This window comes from Lutzomyia longipalpis, chromosome 2, assembly GCF_024334085.1.
Source record: "Lutzomyia longipalpis isolate SR_M1_2022 chromosome 2, ASM2433408v1".
In the NCBI taxonomy this organism is placed as follows: Eukaryota; Metazoa; Arthropoda; class Insecta; order Diptera; family Psychodidae; genus Lutzomyia; species Lutzomyia longipalpis.
In genome coordinates, this window is record NC_074708.1 from 17,259,035 (window position 1) to 17,280,381 (window position 21,347).

At 37.6% G+C, this 21,347-nt stretch overlaps 1 protein-coding gene across 4 annotated transcripts in view; it reads left to right on the forward strand.

Moving 5' to 3' along the window:
• LOC129791033 (uncharacterized) overlaps window positions 1-18,948 on the forward strand; it is a 72,458-nt gene extending 53,510 nt beyond the window's left edge. For 2 of the 4 annotated variants that reach the window (XM_055828934.1, XM_055828937.1), the window contains 12 exons: window positions 278-1,713; window positions 1,923-2,046; window positions 10,034-10,326; window positions 10,414-10,601; window positions 12,082-12,691; window positions 12,752-13,070; window positions 13,136-13,598; window positions 13,736-13,891; window positions 14,760-15,166; window positions 16,163-16,535; window positions 16,649-16,787; window positions 16,865-18,948. In XM_055828934.1, coding sequence (XP_055684909.1) covers window positions 278-1,713; window positions 1,923-2,046; window positions 10,034-10,326; window positions 10,414-10,601; window positions 12,082-12,691; window positions 12,752-13,070; window positions 13,136-13,598; window positions 13,736-13,891; window positions 14,760-15,166; window positions 16,163-16,535; window positions 16,649-16,787; window positions 16,865-16,916 — 4,560 coding nt within the window. In that variant the 3' untranslated portion in view covers window positions 16,917-18,948. The remainder of the gene's footprint in view (window positions 1-277; window positions 1,714-1,922; window positions 2,047-10,033; window positions 10,327-10,413; window positions 10,602-12,081; window positions 12,692-12,751; window positions 13,071-13,135; window positions 13,599-13,735; window positions 13,892-14,759; window positions 15,167-16,162; window positions 16,536-16,648; window positions 16,788-16,864) is intronic. The other 2 variants (XM_055828935.1, XM_055828936.1) reach the window with 2 other exon arrangements.
• Window positions 18,949-21,347: the final 2,399 nt, after the last annotated feature.

The window sequence follows — 21,347 nt, forward strand, 5'->3', positions numbered from 1 at the left end:
CTTTGCGAATGAACTACCCCTCATAGTAATAGCGTGGGGGTATCCCATGGTTGAATTCGCTTTTCCCATAAACTTGAATTTTGCGGGAACAGATGTCTATTGGCTCTCGTTTTCCATGGAATATGGGTCTAGGGGGTGTGGATTAAATGAACATTCGATTTTTATATACATTCAAGCACCGTCGATTTTTTATCACCCATTCCTCCATCCACCTACTGCTGAGCAAACAACGATGTTGGTACATCAAATCTGACCACTTGTGCTTTTTCCCTCGCAGGTGAGAATGGTGTCTCAGGGTGCTCAGACAAATGGTATGAATGGTCGAACGAAATTGACGAAGAGTCTATCAGAGGCGGCAACGAGACAGATGGGTGTGGGTATAACACCCACATCCCCCTTGGATATACCACAATCACCTGGGGATCATGAACCGCTGCATAGAACACAGTCAGAGGAGCCACCACGGTCACCTTTTAGTCTCATCACACCACCACTTAGCCATTTACATGCTGATATCCATTCGCGAACTTCATCACGACAAAGTCAACTTGAAACATCACGCAGCGATATTTTCTCATCTGAGAACATCTTTACACATTCGAGAAATCACTCACAAGACAGTGCTGTCACGTCGAAAGCATCCCAAGATAGCATCTCGATGGTTTTTGAGCCAGCTATATCACGTCAAGGGCAGCTGGAGCCGGTACATCAGCAATGGGACGGTGGTTATGGTTACGAAAGCCACAGCTTACCTCGTAGAACATGTATTCACCATAGGGGAGAAGAACGCACAACTAGTACTCTACCTAGAAGAGATCATCAGCATCACGTGCCATGTGGGCATGTTACAATAGGAAGCACAGAGATGCTTAATGGAGGAAGTGGAATAATACCTGAGAGCATCCTGAAAGGTAGGAGAAGTTCAGTCGTACGTGATAGCTCAACGGAATCCAATGCTCCATCTGAACGTCTCCCACGTCGTATGTCCTCCTATGTTCCTGTCCAAGAAACTCACGCACAACTCCGTAGAGCCTCACATCATGTCATCTCACCAGAAATTCATTCCCTATCGCGTCGCAGTTCAGCCAAACCACCACCACCAGCATCGGAAGAATTCTGTTCAACTTGCGAATCGGAAAGTGATTCAAAGACAGACCGTGAGGAGAAGGAGATTTTCATTGATTTCAAGCCAAACATTTCACCAATCTCAAGTCCTCAGGCTAGGAAGAAGCGCCTCCAGAAAACCCTCTCTGAAGGGGAGATTCTCCTCGAGAAGCGTCGAGAGAGCACACTGGACATAGGAATGGGTATGATGTCGGCAAGTGATGAAGATATCAATGCACAGCTAGAGCGACAGGAAGCCAAAGAGCACTATCAGTACCGTAGCTCTCCCATTAAGGATGAGGGTATATGCAATAAGCAAAATCTTCTGACAATCCCTCAGGTTGGGGCAGAGAAAACCCTTCGGTATACAAAGGAATCCTTTAGGAAGCGATCGATTAGCCTAGAGGATCCAACGATTCTAGAAGCTGGGACGACTTCTGGGACGGGAACTGATAAATCAACTCCACCATCACCCTGCCCCGATGGATTATCTGTTCAAGGGCGTTCGGCTTTTCCTTCATCAGACTCCATTGCAGCTGATCTCACTAGGGATCATTCTGATGGGATTTGGAATGAGTCTCAAATCACAGTTCTGACTAATGAGCAAAGGTGAGGATTTTTTATTGAAAATATTTAAGAGTTTTCTTTGATTTTTCATGATGTGAAAAACTTTTTAAGATTTAGGAGATTTCTAGAATTTGTTAAAAATTTGAATTAAAATCTCTTTGAATTCCTCTTCAGTGTTAGAATTTTTGTGTAATATTTTTCTTTTAGAAGCTCAAAGCTCTAAACTATTTATATTAAAATTCCTTTTTCAGCCCTTCAGACTCTGGTCCATCTTTGCTAACTCCAACCACTCGTCGGAAAAACCTTATTCTCCAGCATCAACAGAGAAGCTCAATGGATACAGATGCTCTCGAATTGGAACAAGAAGCTGATCAGGTTAGTTCTCACTTTGTTACTCTAAACAATTCCCTAATACTTTGATGCACTTTTGGGGGGAGAGGAGTTTTTGGGGGAAGAAGACTTTTACGGGTTATATATTGGGGAAGAAGACTTTTGGGGAGGAAGACAAAGTGTTTCTCCATGCCAAACAATGTTCTCAGCCACAAATTTGTCCGACGTTCTCCCCAAACTTTCAAAGTCGCAGAACCACGAGACGCGTGGGGGTGCTTAAAGTTTTGCCACAAGGCGTTTGTCTGATGGAGAAATTGCGCTGTGAGGAACGATGGAGCAACATAATAGCATCCTTTCTGCCATGCTAAGGAAAAAAAAGGGCTCACAACTCATGGTTAAAGAATTGGCGCAAAAGTGGAGCAATTTTAATAAATGAAAAATTGTTGCAAGTAACAAAAGCTCCAACATTTTGCGCATAAAACCACATCATACAGGATAGAAAAGTTTCGTGGTTTATGGAGGACTTTTTTCTCTCTCTTTCTGCCTTCTTAAGAGGTGTATACGCTTTTGGGAAAATGAATAACGATGCGAACGATGCAAATATGAACATTAATGGGTGGCGGAAATTGAATTTTGTCTGACTCTTTGCGTTCACATGGCCATCAATTGTGCTTCATTCCCTATTAGAATGATTTTTTGATTAATGTGAGAATGGGTTAGGTAGGATATCTTTGATATTTACATTAGCCACTATATAATTACGCCGCACAGACCTTTGAAGTCAATTTGTGGAATAAATTAGGCATCTTAGCTTTTGTGTGACCCTGTTATTATGGGGGTAAAGGCGACAAAAGCAACATGGTACAATGCACAAAGAGCTTAAATATGATTCTTCATCAAAGCATGGAGAGTCATATGACCTATATTGAAAATTTTGTTAGAAGTATACATTTGAAATTGGATTGTTCTACTAGAGTCTTCTTAAAGAAAAATCTTCATTAGAGAAAAAGAAGATGGCACTATGGGCTTTTAAAATGCGATATACTCTCACGAGCCAAAGAACATCAAGAAAAGTTAAAGACACTTTGTGAGAAACGAGTGAAATACGATCCGTACATAGAGAGGAAAAAAGTTCCATTCCCTTTGCAGCTCAACCGCACTTTTCTGCAAATTTATACAGAAAAAGCCACCCCCTTTTGGTTTCTCAATCGATTGACCACTGATGAGAGAAGATTTTATTCATGGAGCACCCATACTTTCCACGCAAGTCACGACTCAGAGGTGTTCCACACGAAGCTGGAAGCTCATTTCTTTTCTCACTTCCCTCAAGGGGTGGTGATCATTAGTCAAGTGGCGGAATACGCACTTCGATAGAACACAAAATCAATCGAAATTGCTTATGGGGAAGTTGTATTGGAGAATATGAACTGATATATCATCAGGTATTAATTTTATGAATGCCCCAGACTGGAATTGTGTATGAATGGCTCTTAAATTAAACTTTAGTTTCTTGCTCCATTCAAGTTGTGAATATTGAAGCTGTTAACATTTTAGTATGAGCGGTACACGTACGATTTTTTCTCACTTTCTGACAAGGGGATAAAAAGAATTTATCCGCTTTTCATATGAGGAAAATCCCTTATTCGAGGAATTAATCAGGATATGTGTAATTTTGTAGAAGCTTAAAAAGAAAAAAATCGCTAAGAATTCAAAATTTTCACTGAGAATTACTGGAAAAAGATGTTACTTTTTCTCAAAAATTAAAACAATGACGTCATTTTGTGCTTTTTGTGCCTTTAATAGCATAAAGCATAAAAATACTCTAATATAAAAAAATCATAGATGAAAAATTCGATAGCATGATTGTATCGTGTATAGAAAGATATGAAAAATATAATTCTGACGTCATTAGGTACATTTTAGACCAAATCTTTGGCGGCTTTACCCAAATGAACCCTGTAGAAAATGATAAATCTATTTGGCAATTTTTTTATTGATTTATATATAGGGGAAAGCGGGGCTAATACAGTCACTTATGGGTTTGGAAAAAGCCTAAAATATTATATTTCCTAGCTAGATAGAACAAAATGATCTGAGAAAGAGTTAAAGAGCAATAAATTTCATAAAGAATGGAGCTATACATTTCGCTTTATCTGTTTGGAAAATATGATATTTTGAGCTTTTTCTAAACCCTTAAGTGACTTTTTTAACCCTGGTCTCCCCTACGATTATCTTCTTCGAATGAAATGTTTTATCATATAGAAATGAATAAACTAATTTATATTCTTGTTTTATCAAAATGCCAATCACCAAATTTTTTCTCAATGTGTACCGCGTGTACTATATAAAGTGCAAAAGCTTTTTGTCCAAACTTTAATTGAAGAGGGCAGAGAAATAAGCATAAGCAGACTGAAGGGTGGGTTAAATAACTTGAGGCAAGCATCCTTAGAAGGTTTCCTTAAAAAGACTAAAAGGATTAAGACTTGTTGAAAGCTCAAAACTTAAAGCCGTATATATGTATATCATAAATGTTTTAAACTGGAATAAAATAAGTCTCTAAAAAATATTATGTATAAATTTTATCTAGACAACGTGCTGTGATTCTTTCAGCAACCCCCATAACTGACAAAGTTCTCCAGACGGTCGATTTTAATTTTACTTTCAAAAACTTTTATGTATGTGGAATTGAGAATTTGAATATTTTGGTCACAAGCTGCTACATGTCTGTATTTTATACATATGCAAGTAAAACTATATGTACACGTAACGTTATAGAGGGATGTACACACATTGACTACAAAAAGATGATGTACAATGAATAAGTTGCTACTCTTGCTACTATTATGTAGAATCTATGTTAATTTATGAGCAACATCCATCTCTCGCGAGAATTATTTAAATATATTCTCCGAAAACACCAAGTGTAGCATATGGTTTTGATCCTTGTTGTAAGTGTAGTGTGTTCACTATATTAATTAACTCCCACAACGCCCACTACTCTCTACTTTGTTAAATCAATTATAGTTTCTTTACATTTTCATCTTTATTAATCAACATTTTCTTCTGAGAACTCCCGAGCTTTTATCACAAGAAACGATATTCATATCCTTAAGCATACTGGGTGCACGCTTGCACTCCTTGCGCATTCAATGAAATTTCTTGTACATGCTCTTCCTCCCATATCTCACCTTATCTCATCTGCAAAGAGCGTGTAGAAAGTTTTATGTTTACGTCCAAGTCGCAGGGTTTAGATGGGAGAGTTGTTGTTGAATGGGGGACTGTTTTTCTGGGTTCTTCCCCAGCTATGTGGGTTATGTTTGAGTTCATTACAGTGCGGTTATGGTTCAAATGCTTATTAAAATTTCAAAATGGTTACCGGCGAATCATGTTCTGCATGTTGATGGCTTCTGATGGTGGAAAAATTGATTGCAATGTGGAATGAGGGGAGGAGGAAGTTTAGTCGTTCAGTGACGAGAGAAACGTGCGGGTGAAAAAGACACCGCAAAGTCTCCGCATCTGTGGTTGTGTTGTATACCCCTCTCGCGTAGCAACCGATGAGGTGGTATATAAAGTTTATATTTCCTTTTCATGAATTCTCAACAATTGACAAATATTCCTTCATATTTAATAATTCAGGAAGTTTCAGTCAAAATGCCGGCGAGTACAGACGTTGATGCCACCAAGTGTGGTGAATGCGGAAGAGATTTTCGCGATAGAAAAGGGAAAATTATAAAGTCAATAACTTGTAAGGAGTGTGAAAAGTGCTACCACCAACACTGTGCAAAGTATAATGAAAAAACCGCGAGTGGAAGTCAGTGGATTTGCCATAAATGCAGGAGGTCGAGTGGAGGCGGTCGCCGATCCTTGATACCTGTTAACCGAAGGAAATCAACCTCGGTATCTCCTGGAGGTTCCCTGATGCAGGTGCTATATGGGATATCTGAGCAAGTCGCTGGAGTGAAAGACACCGCAATTCAATTGGCCAACACACCTGAGGAGAAATCCGCGATCGCCGCCAAAATTGATTTTATCATAACGGAGATCAAGTCAATCAGCTCGATTTTTGAGGAATATGATAAAAAGCTTGCGGATTTAACAAAATCCCAAATGGAAATTCGCAATGAAAATGCTATGCTCCGCTCCGAAGTGAAAACTATGAAAATTGCCTTCGAGCTTGAGAAGCAAAAGACTTTTGAAAGTGATCTCATTTTGTGTGGCCTTCCAAAAAATGAAAAACTCGATGGTGATAAAGTGCTCTCAAATCTGTGCAAAAAACTTGAAATTAAACCTGGGGAATATGAGGATTATAGTAAAGTTAAATTGAAAATTGCAAGTGTTGTGAACAAATCGGTGGCAGAGCAGAATATCTATATCTATTCAGCGCCAAAATTGTGTGAGGCAATCGACACTAAATATCGTGAAGCCAGAAAGAATAAAATATCACTCTGCGCATCGGATGTGTATGAGAGTTGCGATCGAAAACCAGTGTACATCAATTGCCATCTCACTGGCTATTTTCAATATTTGGCCAAAAAAGCGCGGGATATGAAGAGATCTGGGCTATTAAAATTCGTGTGGACAAGAGGGGGTAGGGTTTTTGTGAGGAGAGAAACAAATGAAGAGATTGTGGTGGTGAAGCACCCTGATGATCTTGAACAATTTGAACAGTGACTATATCAATCTCTCTCTTCTCCACACCCCCCTTGTCCAAGATGATCTTCATGTGAGTGAAATAAAGCTCAGCAAAAACTCAATAAAATTTATGTACATCAATGCCAGAAGTGTGAAGAATAAATTAGATGAAATTGAACTTCTTGTGTCGACTTTGGATAACAATATTGCCTTCATAGTGATATCTGAGACCTGGGTAAAAGACGGTGAAGAACCATATATTAACTTGAATAATTTCTCGTTTGAAAATGCCCCAAGAAAAACGCGCGCCGGTGGTGGCTGTGGAGTGTTTGTTAACAAACAATGTAATTACTGTGTGAAACATAGATTCTCCGATGAAAAAAACAGTGCATTGCTCTTTGAATTGAGCACATCAGGAAGTAAAATAAACATTCTAGCACTATATAGACCACCAGGATACTCAAGTGATGTGCTTAGTGAGTTTTATGAAATGATCATGGAAATTATGCAAAAAACTGTACGAAAAGACACTATTATAATTGGAGATTTCAATGTTGATCTTAATTCATGTGTGCAGTCTGTGAAGACATGTGCGGAGGATCTCACTAGCAACATGGCATCAATGAATTTCGCCTTGTGCAACCCTGCTGTTGTCACGAGAGTGAGCTCCTGCTCCCTCCTTGATCACGTGTATACAAATATGCTTGATGCTAAATTCGTTATAAATTATGTGAACATTGATATATCTGACCACGTTGTGATGGTTGGGGAGGTGTTTGCCACAAAAAACTCCTTAACTATGGAGAATTGCAAACGCACAAAAGAAGTCCGTCTCACGGATTTTAAGGCGGTAAACGATAGATTGAGCAGTGGTTTGATGCCTTGTGGATTGAACACTGATGATCTGGTGGTTGATTTCTGTGCGAAATTAAATTCTGTGATAGAGCAAAATACAAAAATCAAGGTATCCGTGATTAAGCGTGAGGATCGTGTGTGGATGAACAAAAGTTTGAAAGACATACTAACCCGAAAGAATATGTGGTACAAAAAGTGGCTGAGAGATAAAAACAACACCTTGCTGTGGGATGAATATAAATATTGGCTCCATAAATTTAAAAAATGTAAAAAAGAGTGCAAAAATTCCTACTTCAAAAATAAATTTTTAGTAAATAAAGACAACATAAGAAAAACGTGGCAAACCATCAATGAATTGGTGTATGGCAAAAAATCCCGCAAATCATCTGACAATAGTATATTTGATACATCAAGTAAAGTGGAATTAAAAGACAGCCTCAATAAAATAAATGTGTACTTCTCGCTCGTGGGTAAGAATTTGGTGTCCTCCTTTGTATCCTGCGCCCAGGTCTCTAGTGTGAAGTGTAGCAGTGTCTTCGAACTGAAGGAGGTCACAGACCACCAAGTGAATTTTATAATTAAAAATTTAAAAAATACGGTCTCTGTAGGGCCGGATGGCCTGCGCGCAAAACACTTTAAATTGTGTGTCGATGGACTGGCGGCTCCCCTGGCTTATTTGATTAATGCTAGCTTTAGGGCTGGCAGTTTCCCAAAAATATTGAAACTGGCAAAAATCACTCCCGTGTACAAATCTGGAGATAAGAGAGATCTATCAAACTATCGCCCAATCAGTGTACTACCGACAATGGCTAAAATTTTTGAGGCTGCTGCGGTTTCGCAGATTGTGAGTTTTGTCCAGTCTCACAAAATCCTCTCAGACAGCCAATACGGATTTAGACCGCGCTCGTCCGCGACGTCGGCACTTTTTGATGTTGTCAGCGGCATACAGGATGCTCGAGACGCTGGTTATTCTGCCCTGGCAATATTCATTGACCTCAAAAAAGCGTTCGACGCTGTTGAGCACGATGTGCTGCTTCATAAGCTGGGGAGATATGGGATCCTCGGCAGGTCCAGGGACTGGCTTGCCAGCTACCTGTCTGAAAGAAGCCAGATGGTTGCGCATGGAGGGATGGTCTCAGATGTTGTCTCCTGCGACACGGGCGTTCCCCAGGGGAGTCGCCTTGGCCCCGTATTATTCGTCCTTTTCATAAATGATATAGAGGAGATTGGGCTGCTCGGCTCCCTATACATGTACGCGGACGACCTATGCCTGCTGTACAGGGGAAGGTCGACTGAGGGGCTCCAGGGTGATGCAGCACAGGATCTGGGGCGAATTGAGGGCTGGGCCAGGCGCAGCAAGGTGACGATCAATGCCGCCAAGACAAAGTACATGGCGTTTGGTTTTGACGGGGGTGACTTGCATCTGTGCTTGGGAGCTGCAAGACTTGAGTCTGTTAAGGAGTTTCGCTATCTTGGCGTTATCCTCGACGCATCACTCAGTTTCACCTCGCATATCAACTGTCTTGTTGGGAAGCTGTCAGCGCTTACTGGAGCCATGAGAAGGGCGGCGAAGGATGAGACGGGAATTGAAACCAGAATGATGATCTACAGGAGCCTTTTCGAGTCCATAATGAATTATGCCGCTTTAGTTTGGAGTTCCGCCAGCAAGGAAGATTTGAAGAGGGTTCAAGTTGCCCAGAATAAGTTCTTACGCGTTATATTAAGACTAGATAAATACTGCCCCAGTGAAGATATTTATAAAGATAGGGAAATAGTCAAAATCTCAAATGCAGTGAATGCCCATAAAATATCTCACATTTATAAAATTGTTAATGATCTCACACACAGTAACTTCATTTTGACCAAGAGGACGAATGTACAAAACACACGTAGAGCTAATCTTTTTGAAATTGTGAAGCCACACTCAACAAAATATGGCATTAGAGGCCTCAGATATTCCTCAACAAAACTATTTAACGAATTTATGCAAGAAAATCCCCAAATTAACTTTAACAATTTAAAGCTCAAAATCAATGAATTTGTACAAAATAATATTGTGTAGATTTCCCTATTTTTGTCGCATTTTCTTCTGTTACTCATATGTATTCTTTGTAAAATTATTGTATATAGTCCCTCTATGTATTCTTTACCTGGGGCATGAATAAACTATTATCTTATCTTAGCACAATGCCTCATGAACTTTTAACATTTTCATGCCGTACACAATTTCCCCCTTAATACAGTTTTCCCGCGCTTTTCCACCCAAATAGCTTCTCTTGTTTCACTGGCGGTGGGAGTTGTGGGTGGGTGTGCAATCGAGAGTACACCAGATCGTATTTATTTGGCACACAGGAAAGAGTCGTAAAAAGTTTTTATCGTGATTCCAAGTTTGTGGGTCATTTTTGAGCAATACACCAACGATATACTTGGGAAATGCTTGAGAAAATTTTCAATGTATTCAGATTGTTGTGAGAATTTTATTATGCACATTGATGATATTTTCCACGTCTCTCTGCATGTGCTCCTCCTTCCTCTACGCCTTAAGGCTCCAGTTATTGTCACCATGGCCACAGCAATGACTCAAACATCCAGCTCTGCTGTACCGATTGAGGCACTCTCAAAGGCCTCTTGGGCAGGTGCGAGACCATCCATCAGTACATGCTCAGCCGCTATTGGGCCCACTCCATCCATAGCCGTGACACCGTCTCTCAGTATGGAGCAAGAAGAGAAGAGCCCGAGACTTGAGATAAGACGCACATCGAGAACACTCTCACCATCACTTAGGCGCGAAGTTCGAAAATCAAGTCTTCAATTTGAAATATCACCTCACACTCATAGGTAATGATCATTCCTATTTAAATGTTCCTATTCCCAAAAGGATCAAAAAGACAAAAAACTTTTCTTTTGCTTTTTTTCCCAATTCAGGAGACAGGAATCTCCGGAGCAGAATGGTGCTGAACACGGTAGCAGGATGGAAATAGCCAAGAACAGTACGGACATATCGGAGGGAAGCACAAACACGGAAGATTACATCACGTGCACGGATAACTCGAAACGTGCTCAAGGTATTAAAATGTCAGGAGCTAGTTCTTCATCAACCACACAGGTTCCAGGTGCGCCAAGTGCCCTGTTAAATGTCATGTGCCAGTCATGTGGGATCACTGTTTTTCCATCCCGTTGTTGTTGCATCATTTGTGTTCACTGAAAAGTCATAAGGAGCGTTTAACGAATTTGATGAATTCGCGGAAGTTTTTTTTTTGCACAGATTGCTTTCACGTGGAAAAAGTTTTTGATGAGAAAAATATATTTCTGTTGTGGGAGGAAATTATGAATTTTGATCAGAAAATGCGTGATATTATCAGATGATTTTTTTTCTCTTGAAATTAAGAAGGTTTTCATGTGTAGGCGTCGTAGGCGCAGATACACAAAAAATAAGTTAATTTGGAAGAAATACTTTTAATCGAACAAATTGTAGGTAATTTTTATTTTATTTTGTGACATCAAACATTTCAATAATTTATCATTTTTACAAAATGACAAATCAAAATCATTCAACCTTAATACAAGAATAATAAAGTTTTGTACAACACAGAAAAAGATTTAAAAAAAAAGGCAACAGAAAAAGGAGTAAAAATTGTTGAATGAAATCAAATACAGTCGGTAATAAATCCATCTTCATTAAAAAAAAACTTCTTAGCTTCAGGAGGAAACTTTAATTTATTATTTGTCCATTCATAAATTACCTGTTCTTAATTAAGTTCTTGGAATTTTCATTTTTAATTAAAAGTCCATCTCTATTTTAATTTATTTAATAGAAAGATTATTAAAATGAAATAAAAGATATTAAATTAGTTTTTATAGTTTGGAGAGAAAAAGGTATGAAAAGCAGTTTCTTATATGAAAGTATATCTCTTTTCATTTTAAGAAATGATTTTAATAAAAGCAAACTTACCTATATTGGTTTCCTTTTGAATAGCTTTTATATCTTTTTTTTTTTCTTATAAAAACAAACACAAAAAAAGCTTCTAATTGAAAATATAATATTCAATTAATTTTTAATACATAAGCTATTATCTTCTTAATTAAACAAGTAATTCTCTTTTCTAATAATTTATTCTATATAGCCAAATTAACAAAACGAAATTTTACAACAAAAATTCAATATAAGTAATTAAGCACACCAATAATAAGCTCCATTCTCCTAACAAAGGGCTATTGAATTTTCCCTATAGAAACAATTTTTGTTAAACGCTTCATATGAATTTTTCGAATTAATTTCACAAATGTTATCATGAAAATAACCTACATTGAATAATACAAAATTACATTCATTTGTCATTCATTTCATCTCTCTTAAAATTACAAAAATAATTGTGTTCAATTAAATATAAAAACTTTTTGATTCGGCACGAAAAATTTAATGTTCCAACAGAGAATGTTTTTTTGGAGTCTGGAAGTTTAGTTTATGTGAGATTTAGCTCATTCTATTTGTATAAAAGAATAATTTGCTTTCACACCCCCATAAAGCTTCTGTAGACTTGTTAGAATATTATGTGGGATGGTACAAAGCTAATATTTTATATGCTATTCAAGTTTCAGCACAAAGTTCTCAGACGGCGACAGTGCAAGATGGTTCGTCCTTCGAAAGTGCCTCATCTATCTATAGTCTGGCACGCGGAGATGCCGTCTGTGATGATACTGTTGTGGTGGACGAGCAAAAGTTGAGCCCAACCCCAACTTCTCACTCCATGAAGCATTCTCCAGCTCATTCGGTTAGCAGTAGCTCATCTGGGAGTTACAGCTTGAAGGACTTTCCGCGTACAAAGACATCCCCTTCGAGAGCACCTAAAGGTGCGGCTGCTGCTGCTAAACCTAAACACGAGTCAATATCAGATGATGAGCGAAGTGAGAAGAGGTACTCCAGTTCGGGGTACTACGAGAGCCCCCATGAGGATGGGGCAGAAGTGAAGGTGGTCAGAGGGAGACGAAGTCGCGATTGGAATGATGAGGAGAGGAGACGTAAAAAGGGTACAATGAAGTTGGACTTTGATAAGGATGCTGCAGCAGAAAAGACCTATACATCTCCGCATGCAAAGTCAGGAGCAGTCTTCAAACAAATCAGCCCAGATGATAGAACAGCTTTAAACATTCTCGATGGTACAAGCCCAAGCAAAGCCAAGAGATTTCGTCCCAAGACAAGAAGGTAAACATTTTTATTTAACTCAAATGCTAATTGGAAAAGTCTTCCTGAACAAAGATCTAGGTTTGTCCCTAACTCTAGATCGCCGAGAAATCGAAGTGCTTCAGGGGAGGATACCCTTATTCGACGCATTAAAACACCAGCTATACGAAGTCCGGAACAAACCCCAGCCACACATGTGGCAACCAAAATTAGCCCGTCCAAGTATCCAACGATGTCGCCTCACCAGCCGCCTTACAGTCCAACTGGATCACCGCGAAAGCACAAAGAACTCTCACCCGGTAAGCGTCTCAAGGCGCTCTCAACGGAATCTCTTCGTTCTGTTTCTCCTGGCTCCGATTCCGTCTTCTACAGCGAAGCTGATGCAATGTCTGAGCATCAGGTAAGAAAATTGTTAGTTTTAAAAATTTTCTAAAGGATACTTCATGTTAGTTTTATTCTCTTAAGGTTCACTGCCATCACTGTGGGAAGGAAGTGGAGATCATTACAGCAGCTGCAGGTTCTCAGGAATCACTGAGAATGGTCGAGGATGAAAGAGCAGAAATTGTTCAACCTCCTGCTGGTTTTGCAGATTCTCCAGATGGTGTCAGAGCTCCCCATCATACGAGACTCTACAAGAAGTTGGATAAGCGTTTTCGCTCTGAGGAGAGGCACGGAGATCGACGTCACTATAGGAATCGCACAGACACGAGGGCTAAGAGTGAAGAACGTGGTAAGGAGGAGGTGCCAAAGAGTGTTCTACGACCAGCAGGATCGAGTCCCTGTGTTGTTCCTGTGGATGACTTCAATCCGCGAGAACAGCAAGCAGATCCAGAACAGGGTATCTACCATGGGTTCTATCGTCTTGGTACGTGGATTTGTATTGCAAATAGAGACGTTTGGAGACGCCATGATGGACCTACAATGGAAGGTATTTTTTTTTTCTTGGAACCTCTAACTAGAAAAAATGATCATTAAAATTATTTTTGCCATTTTTGCGCTTGAAAAATATTATTAGAGAATCAAAAAAAAACGTCCTGAAAGCATTGCAAATTTATTCCTTTTCAGTACGATTCTCAGATCAGCCACGTGAGTTGACGGAGAGACGAGGTTCGACGGAATCAGAGAAAGATTTCAAGAAGAAATATCAGGCAATCACTCATCGTCTGGTCCATCGGCGGTCATGTGTTGAAATGTACCGACGACAGAGCATCAACAGCTTTGGTATGTTTTTTTGCCAAGAAGAAAAACTTGGCTAAATTCTTGGCACTTTTGCTTTCACCTCAGCACGCGCAATTTGTCGTGAAAAGTGAATGCGGAAAATATTTGTGCAATTGTGTCACAAGGATACTCTCACGCGATGGGGAGCTTCCCAGAAATTCTCGTGAGACTTTTTAAATTGAAAAACCCGCGGAAAAACAATGAAAATCTCCTCGAGGCTATATTTAAATACCGCGGGAGCCGATTAGAGGCGAACATGAGAGTCTGTGAGTACTTGTATGAGAAATTGCTCTGGATTACGTCTTCAGTCTATCAGCACCTTCACACTGCTCAAAAGTCTCGCATGTTGTGCCAAAAATATACTTTCGGGGAAAATGTTCTTTTAATCGGATTTAATTTGTAATTTAGTGTTTTTCCTTCTGTTCAGTCTTCCCTCTCGTTTTGTGCACAATAACGAACTCCCACCATCCAGCAATGTTGGGTGAGTTTTTCTCACGTTAATTTCTTCAAAAAACTTTTCACCGGAGAGCCTTTTTTCCGTATCTCTGTGATGCTGAAAATAGAACTTTTCAATTGATTTGCATAAAAGTGGTATTTTTAAATATTCTCAAAAAAATGTATCATTCCACGTGGCTGTTTTATAGATATTGGTATGATTGCCTCTTCAAGTACTCCTGACTCCATTCGGGGGCGCCTCGAGGAGATTTTCAAGTTAATGCTAATGATATGGGCACGACAGAATGTTGCAAATAAAATCGTATCCGGCGGCACAATGAGTGGTATTTCACCAAGAATATTCCCACCAATTTTGATTGTGCAACAATCCATCACAATGCTTGTAATTTCCCTTCCTTGTGCTCTCCCATTGCAGACACAGACAAAACAGTGGTGGTGTGCCGGGATTCCGGGGAGTTTGGCTTTAGGATTCATGGCTCGAAGCCCGTCGTGGTGTCTGCCATTGAGCCAGATACCCCAGCTGAGTCGTCGGGTCTCGAAGTTGGGGACATTGTTCTCTCCGTCAATGGGATTTCTGTGATCGACAAGAGTCACTCGGAAGTCGTGAAAATTGCTCACGCGGGCAGTGATACGCTAGAACTGGAGGTTGCACGCACAATTGGGATGCTCTCAGCCAATGGAGCTGACAATGCGGCAATCTATTCGGGGTATCTCCTGAGACAGAGTGGCTACGCCAGTGGGAATGTGAATGCTGGAAAATGGGTCAGGAGGTGGTTCACCCTCCGCCCCGACCATTGTCTCTATTTCTACAAAACAGACGGGGTGAGTGTGCAAAATTTATCTGCATCTGGGGTACAGGATCTGGGTCACCGATGCTTGGTCATTTATCCCTTGAATGATTGCAAAATTGATTATTCCAAAGGGGCGGAATTACTTTGTCTCAACTTGAATTGGGATGGAATTTAATTTTATATTTTTTCTCAAATTTAATTATGCGTTTGTGTTGTGCATTAAATTTTCTCTTCAAGAAGTTGTGTCAGAGAAACAAATTTAATTTTTATCTGATAATTTTTATCAAGGTAAATTCATGCAGATTAATATTTTTGAGGACTTTGAGGATGCTTTGCGAGGTGAATCAAGACATATTCTGGCTAATCAATTTTTTTTGAACATTTCTAATAACTTTGGACCAGAATATCAAGCTATCTATTAATTGTTTTAAAAATATGTAGCTAATTATCGTTTATAATGTTTTGAAAGGAGTTTATACGCTTCTTATTTATATGGAAAACTTCTCTTACTTTTGATTTCTTTCAGAATAACCTGCTACAAAAAATTGCTTATCTTAATGTTTTTTAACCCTTTAAAGTCCGCGATCAATCTAGCAAGCTGATTGCACTAGAAATAATTTTTAGGGGTTCCTTTGTGCTCAAATAAGACATTTTTGGCAAAAAATCCCAACTCAAAAATTTTCGGTTTTTCGTCCTTTCTGATCCTGTGAGTCCTTGGGGATGTTCTTTTGTGGTCATAAAATGATCAGGGATTGTAAAGACATAGTCTTGTACTAATTTGGACATTAATAAATGAAATCTAATCTAATCTATTCATAAAATAACTATACAAAATAAAACATTTTCAAAATCGATCCTTTGGGTCAGCGTATGACCCAATGCACCTTAAAGGGTTAATTTCCAAATTATCTTCTTCAAAATTAACTTCTAAAATGAATTTATTTTCAACAATATTCTAAGCAACGTTTTGAATAACTTGTGAACCTCTTAAAAATAAGTAAAAGTTAACATAAAATATTCTTCGTAGGACTCTCAACCAGTTGGTGCCATTCTCTTGACCAACCACAGGGTGGAGCACTGCTCCAGCAATGAGGTGGGCAAACAATTTGCTTTCCGCATTGAGGGACCAGAAGCTCCACCACTCATCCTGGCAGCCGATACGGAAGATGCTGTCAATCGATGGGTTGCCGTGATGAGTCATGCTTCCCAACAGAGTGATCCATGGTTGGAGGTCAGCACGCGAAATCTCCGCTTGTCACCAAATTGTGTTCCTCGCCCAGACTGTTTTGGGTATCTCCTCAAATTGGGCAGTCGCTGGCGTGGCTGGTCAAAGAGATATTGTGTCCTCAAGGATGCCTGCATGTACTTCTACCACGATAGCAATAGCAAGAGTGCATTCGGTGAGTCCCACACGCGGCATCTGTTTTGAGACTTTTGCATAATATTTTCCAACATAAAAAATAATAAATAAAAATAAATTTAATGGCATATGTTTCTTGTGTGTGTGTGGCAGGTATGGCCTGTCTTCAGGGCTACCGTGTGCAACCGACAAGTACTGCTGGGGGGAAGAAATATGCATTTGAGGTGGCACCTCCGGAACCCAAGCTCAGGCATTACTACTTCTCAACCGAAACGGAAATGGACAAGAAAAGGTAAGTCCCTTTCTCACCTCATGAAAATTAATTACATTTAACAATGGTTTGCGTAATAATTTCATTTCTCCGCGCAGATGGGTTGCAGCACTCGAGTACTCCATTGACAGGTGGATGAAGGCGGGTTGAAGGTGGTTTTGCAAAAATTTGTGATTCCACATTTTGGCGTTACTTTTTTGTGGCACCAAAAAGGAGAGTTTCTATCTTAATAAATTTCTTCATATAGTAGCTACATTTTACGCAAAATATCCGAGGTTTGTTAGGAAATGGTCAAAAGCACAGAAAATAAGGTCCTTTGTAGAAATTCTTGTGAATGTATTCTAGTGTATACATTTTAGGTAATTGTCGTTAATGTTGAAGAAATATGTATCACGTATAAAAATTCAGGGGGCAATTAAATGGTCAAATCACGTTCAATTCAAGAATGAAAAATTAGTTATTCTGAAACAAATTAGTTGCAAAAACTGAAACAGAATTTCCTTTTTAATCAATAAAAGCATTGAATCTTCTTTGAAATTTTACATAATTTGTTTTTACAAATTTGATTAAAAATATGAAAAAAAAATTAAGTAATTGATTACTAAACAAAAAATAAAATCAAAACTTCCCGGAAGCATTTGTTTGCCCCTTGAAAAATTCACACAGAGAAAAGCGATTGCATTTTGGACTTAATACATAAATCTATGTAGTTGTGTGAAAAATACGAAATGGGAAATACGAAATCGTAAAAATATCTTATGCGAAGTCTAATTTGTTGATTCAAAAAATAATAAAAAAGGAGAAAATGAAAAAATGTAGCACTGACCATTTAAAAAATTTTAATGTGAATATTGAAGTGAAGCAAAATAGAATATAAAATGTATTTTCAATGTTAGAGCTTTAATTCTAAATGTAAAAAATATTTTTTAATAAAAGAAAATAAAGTTAAAAAAAAATAAATAAATCAATGGAGAAAGGACCATAAACAAATATAAAAAATAACATTTTGTTTAAAATCCTTTTATTGTTGAGTTTTTTTTTTATTAATTCATTATATTTACATTTTATTTATATCTTTTAATTTATTGTTAAATATTCTGATTTATAAAAAAAACAAGTCTAGGCTAATCTCCATAATTTAAACATAAAAAAGTGTTACCATTATTTCATATCAATGCACAAAAAAATTTTAGAGAAATATATTTAAAAATCTAAAAATAATATTGAAGTAAATTTAATGATAATTTGTTATGTACCTAAATGTTAGTCGAATTACGGGAAGTCACTAAAAGTGCTTTTAAAGAGAGAAAGAGTAAAGTTGGTAAATGTTGGAAAGGTGTTTAATGTTTGTTAAAATTATAATATAATTTTTTTGTAAATGGAATTTATGTTTTACCAAAATGAAGCACATAAAAAAATTCTAATTAAACAGAGAGGAAAATCGCCCAATAAACAACAAAGACTAAAATGAAAAAGTTAAATATAGAAGAAATAAAACGAAAAAAAATATTGCGTATATTAGATTTTAAAAAGAAAAACTTACCGAAATTATAATATATTCCAAAAAATGTAACTTTTAAGGACATTTTAGGTCGTACATGAATGAATAACCCCAAAGAAATGAAACTGACGTGAAAGAAGTTGTTGTAATAAAAAATATATCTGTATTAATAAGTGTTACTAGTAAAGCCAAGAAAAAAGCAAGACACAATTACATTAATGTACTGTCGATGATATTTCAAAAAGTAATTAATTATATAGCTGTGGCAGATAGAAAAAGCAGAAAAGAGTTTGAAAAAATTTGGGTGGTATTCACCCCTTTTGTTACATCGCGAAGTGAATGCAAAAAAAAATCGTGATGGATTAAAAAAAAATAGACATTCGTTTTGATGAATATTTGAATTTTATGTAGAACTTTTATTAGGTGAAAGACAAATGAGGCAGAAATGGAAGGAATATTTAATCATCTCTTATCTCAACTTGATGTCAAGAATAGACGTCGTGTATGAAAAATTTATTGGATGACGAGAGTAAATAAACTTGGAATGAGAAAAGAAAAACATCTCCTCGACTACGATGAACTACAACTCACTGCCAAAGAAATGTTTGAAGAAAAAAAATGTGGATGAGAAACTTTAAAAAAGGGAGAAAATATAATAAATCCTATAAAATTAAGCAAATTCGACTAATCTCTCTTTTTTCTCTCGATTCATCGTTGAACATTCCAGCCAGGGCTTGGAACTTGAAGGTTAGTTTTGAGGAGATTTTTTTTTATTGCAGTTGATCGTTTTCATGAAAGAGGAATGTAGTGCGTTTTGAAAGGATTTCAAAGAAGCCATAAAAATCTTTTTTTTCTTCAGCTAGAGCCTTAAGAACATAAATTGAATTAAATTATTTGAAAATAAACTGGTTTGCATAAAACATTCCCGATAATGTTTCATTGGTGAATTTTGACAAAGAAATTGAGAAATATTTTTGAAAAACATACGAATATCGATCACAGTTGTGTATTAATAATGAAAATGTTTCACAAATTCTTTGTCAATACTCATCAATGAAACATTGTCGCAAATGTTTCATGGGTACGTCGTATTTTGCATTTTTAAGAAAATTTCTCTGGTTTTTCTTACGTGGTCTGATATCAATTAAAAATAATTGTCTTGTTCGGTTATTCCTTATTTTCTTATCCTCTCGTGTCTTGATTACTTCTTTGAATAAGATCAAGATTCTGACTTTGCTCTTTTGCTAAAATGACTTAAAACATTAAAAGAAAATTACTTTTCGAAAAAAAATGAAGAAAACATAAAACGAGCACTTTGCGAATGTACTCAACTCCATTCTCTGTGGCTTTTGCTATTTTTTTCGGATGATGCATTCACCTGTAAGTAAATTGAGGCGTCAGAGCACCTTACTTGTTCATCTGCTCCCTTTTCCCGTGAAATTGTATCGTGTTTCATACATTTAGCCACTTACGTGGTTGAGGGAATTCCAAAAAAGTGTAAAAGCCGATTATTGTTCTTTTTTTTCAAACATTTTCTTTTCTTTGCGTCCCGTGGTGCAAAAACTATCCTGTCAAGTTGCAACCAAAGAGAATCTTTTTTGTTCACAACTCATCCATCTAATGCATTTTGCCTGCTCAACAATACCTTGGAGGTCACATCACTAAATGGTTTGTGTTGTTCTCAAGATGTTTTTTCCTGACTGGTGGACCTCTCTGGTATTTTTTGGGAGAAGCTATGAAAAAAAAAATGTGTGATGGTCACAAAATTTGCCTCTAAGTCAAATAAACACGAACGACGATCACATCTAATTTCCCTCATGAATATTTATTTCCCCCCAAAAATTCATCTGCCTATTTATTTATTGTTTCCTTCACAATAAAATCTGTTGACGCGTTGTGACATGCCTGGGGTCAGCGTATTTTTTCCCCTCACTCTGTCTCGAAAAGGATTTAGCACCCAAGAGGCTCTTAAATAAAAAAAAATGCGTGGTAGATAAGATAGAGAGGAATTCTTTTCCAATTGGACGACGACAAGCTGATGGAGAAAGAGAGAGAAATGAGGGAAAAAATGTGACCTCCGAGGTTGGGAATGCAATGAAAATTTAGATCCATTCAGTGGAAAAGCTACACAAACGCGAGGTAAGTCTCTTGTGTGTAAATCACCCACAATTTCGAGAGCGTGTCAGTCAGTAGATTCAACAGGTAAAAGCGTTTAGCATTTAAATAAAATTTAAATTTATTAGTGCCTGTCGCAGGGCAGCTCCGGAGATACGAGATATAAGTCTCCAATTTGATGTGTGTGTATAGTACTCTTGTATGTCGTGATTGTTTGAGAGATTGAGGCTGTAGAATTAAAATCTTCTTCCAAGCTCTTGAATCACAGATATTGATGTTGATTTGCTTATATTCGTCTTAAATCATTATTCGATTAAGAAGCCCGTCAGAAATTCATAAAGTCATTATTTGAATAATTTTACTCGTCGAAATCAGTGTAATATCAGACATTATTTATGCACAAAAAATCGTTCAAACTAACTAATCACTTTACTAATTTATTGCGTCGAAATCAGTATAACATCAGACTTATTTTGGCTTAGACAATTTTTCAAAGTTTGAAATATGTGATTTAATTGATCGTATGTCGAAATCAGCCTTATATCAGATGCATTTCGCCCTATAAGTTCATTCTAATTTCAAATTGTTGAAGTAAAGAAACCCCCAACATAGAAATCTTTGAAACCACAAGTGGTTTTAGCTGAATACTTTTGTAGGGAGTCTCAAAAGTAAACTGTAGCAATTCGACACACACTCAGGCATCCATAAAATCTCATACTATATACCTTCATCTCTTCGTAGTGGAACAATTGGTGTGCCGAAGAACTCTTATTCCACTGTTTACCACAAGCGTCATGACTTCCTGAGGTAGCACCGAGTCTCTCTTTCTTTCTACTACCAACCGATCAACCATCATGCCGCGTAGGTTGAATCACAGGGCTGCATTCAATGTCTTCAATTGATGGATTAAATGATCTTCCATCAAGTTTTGGACATGAAAAAAAAAATAAATGCATTTTATTCTT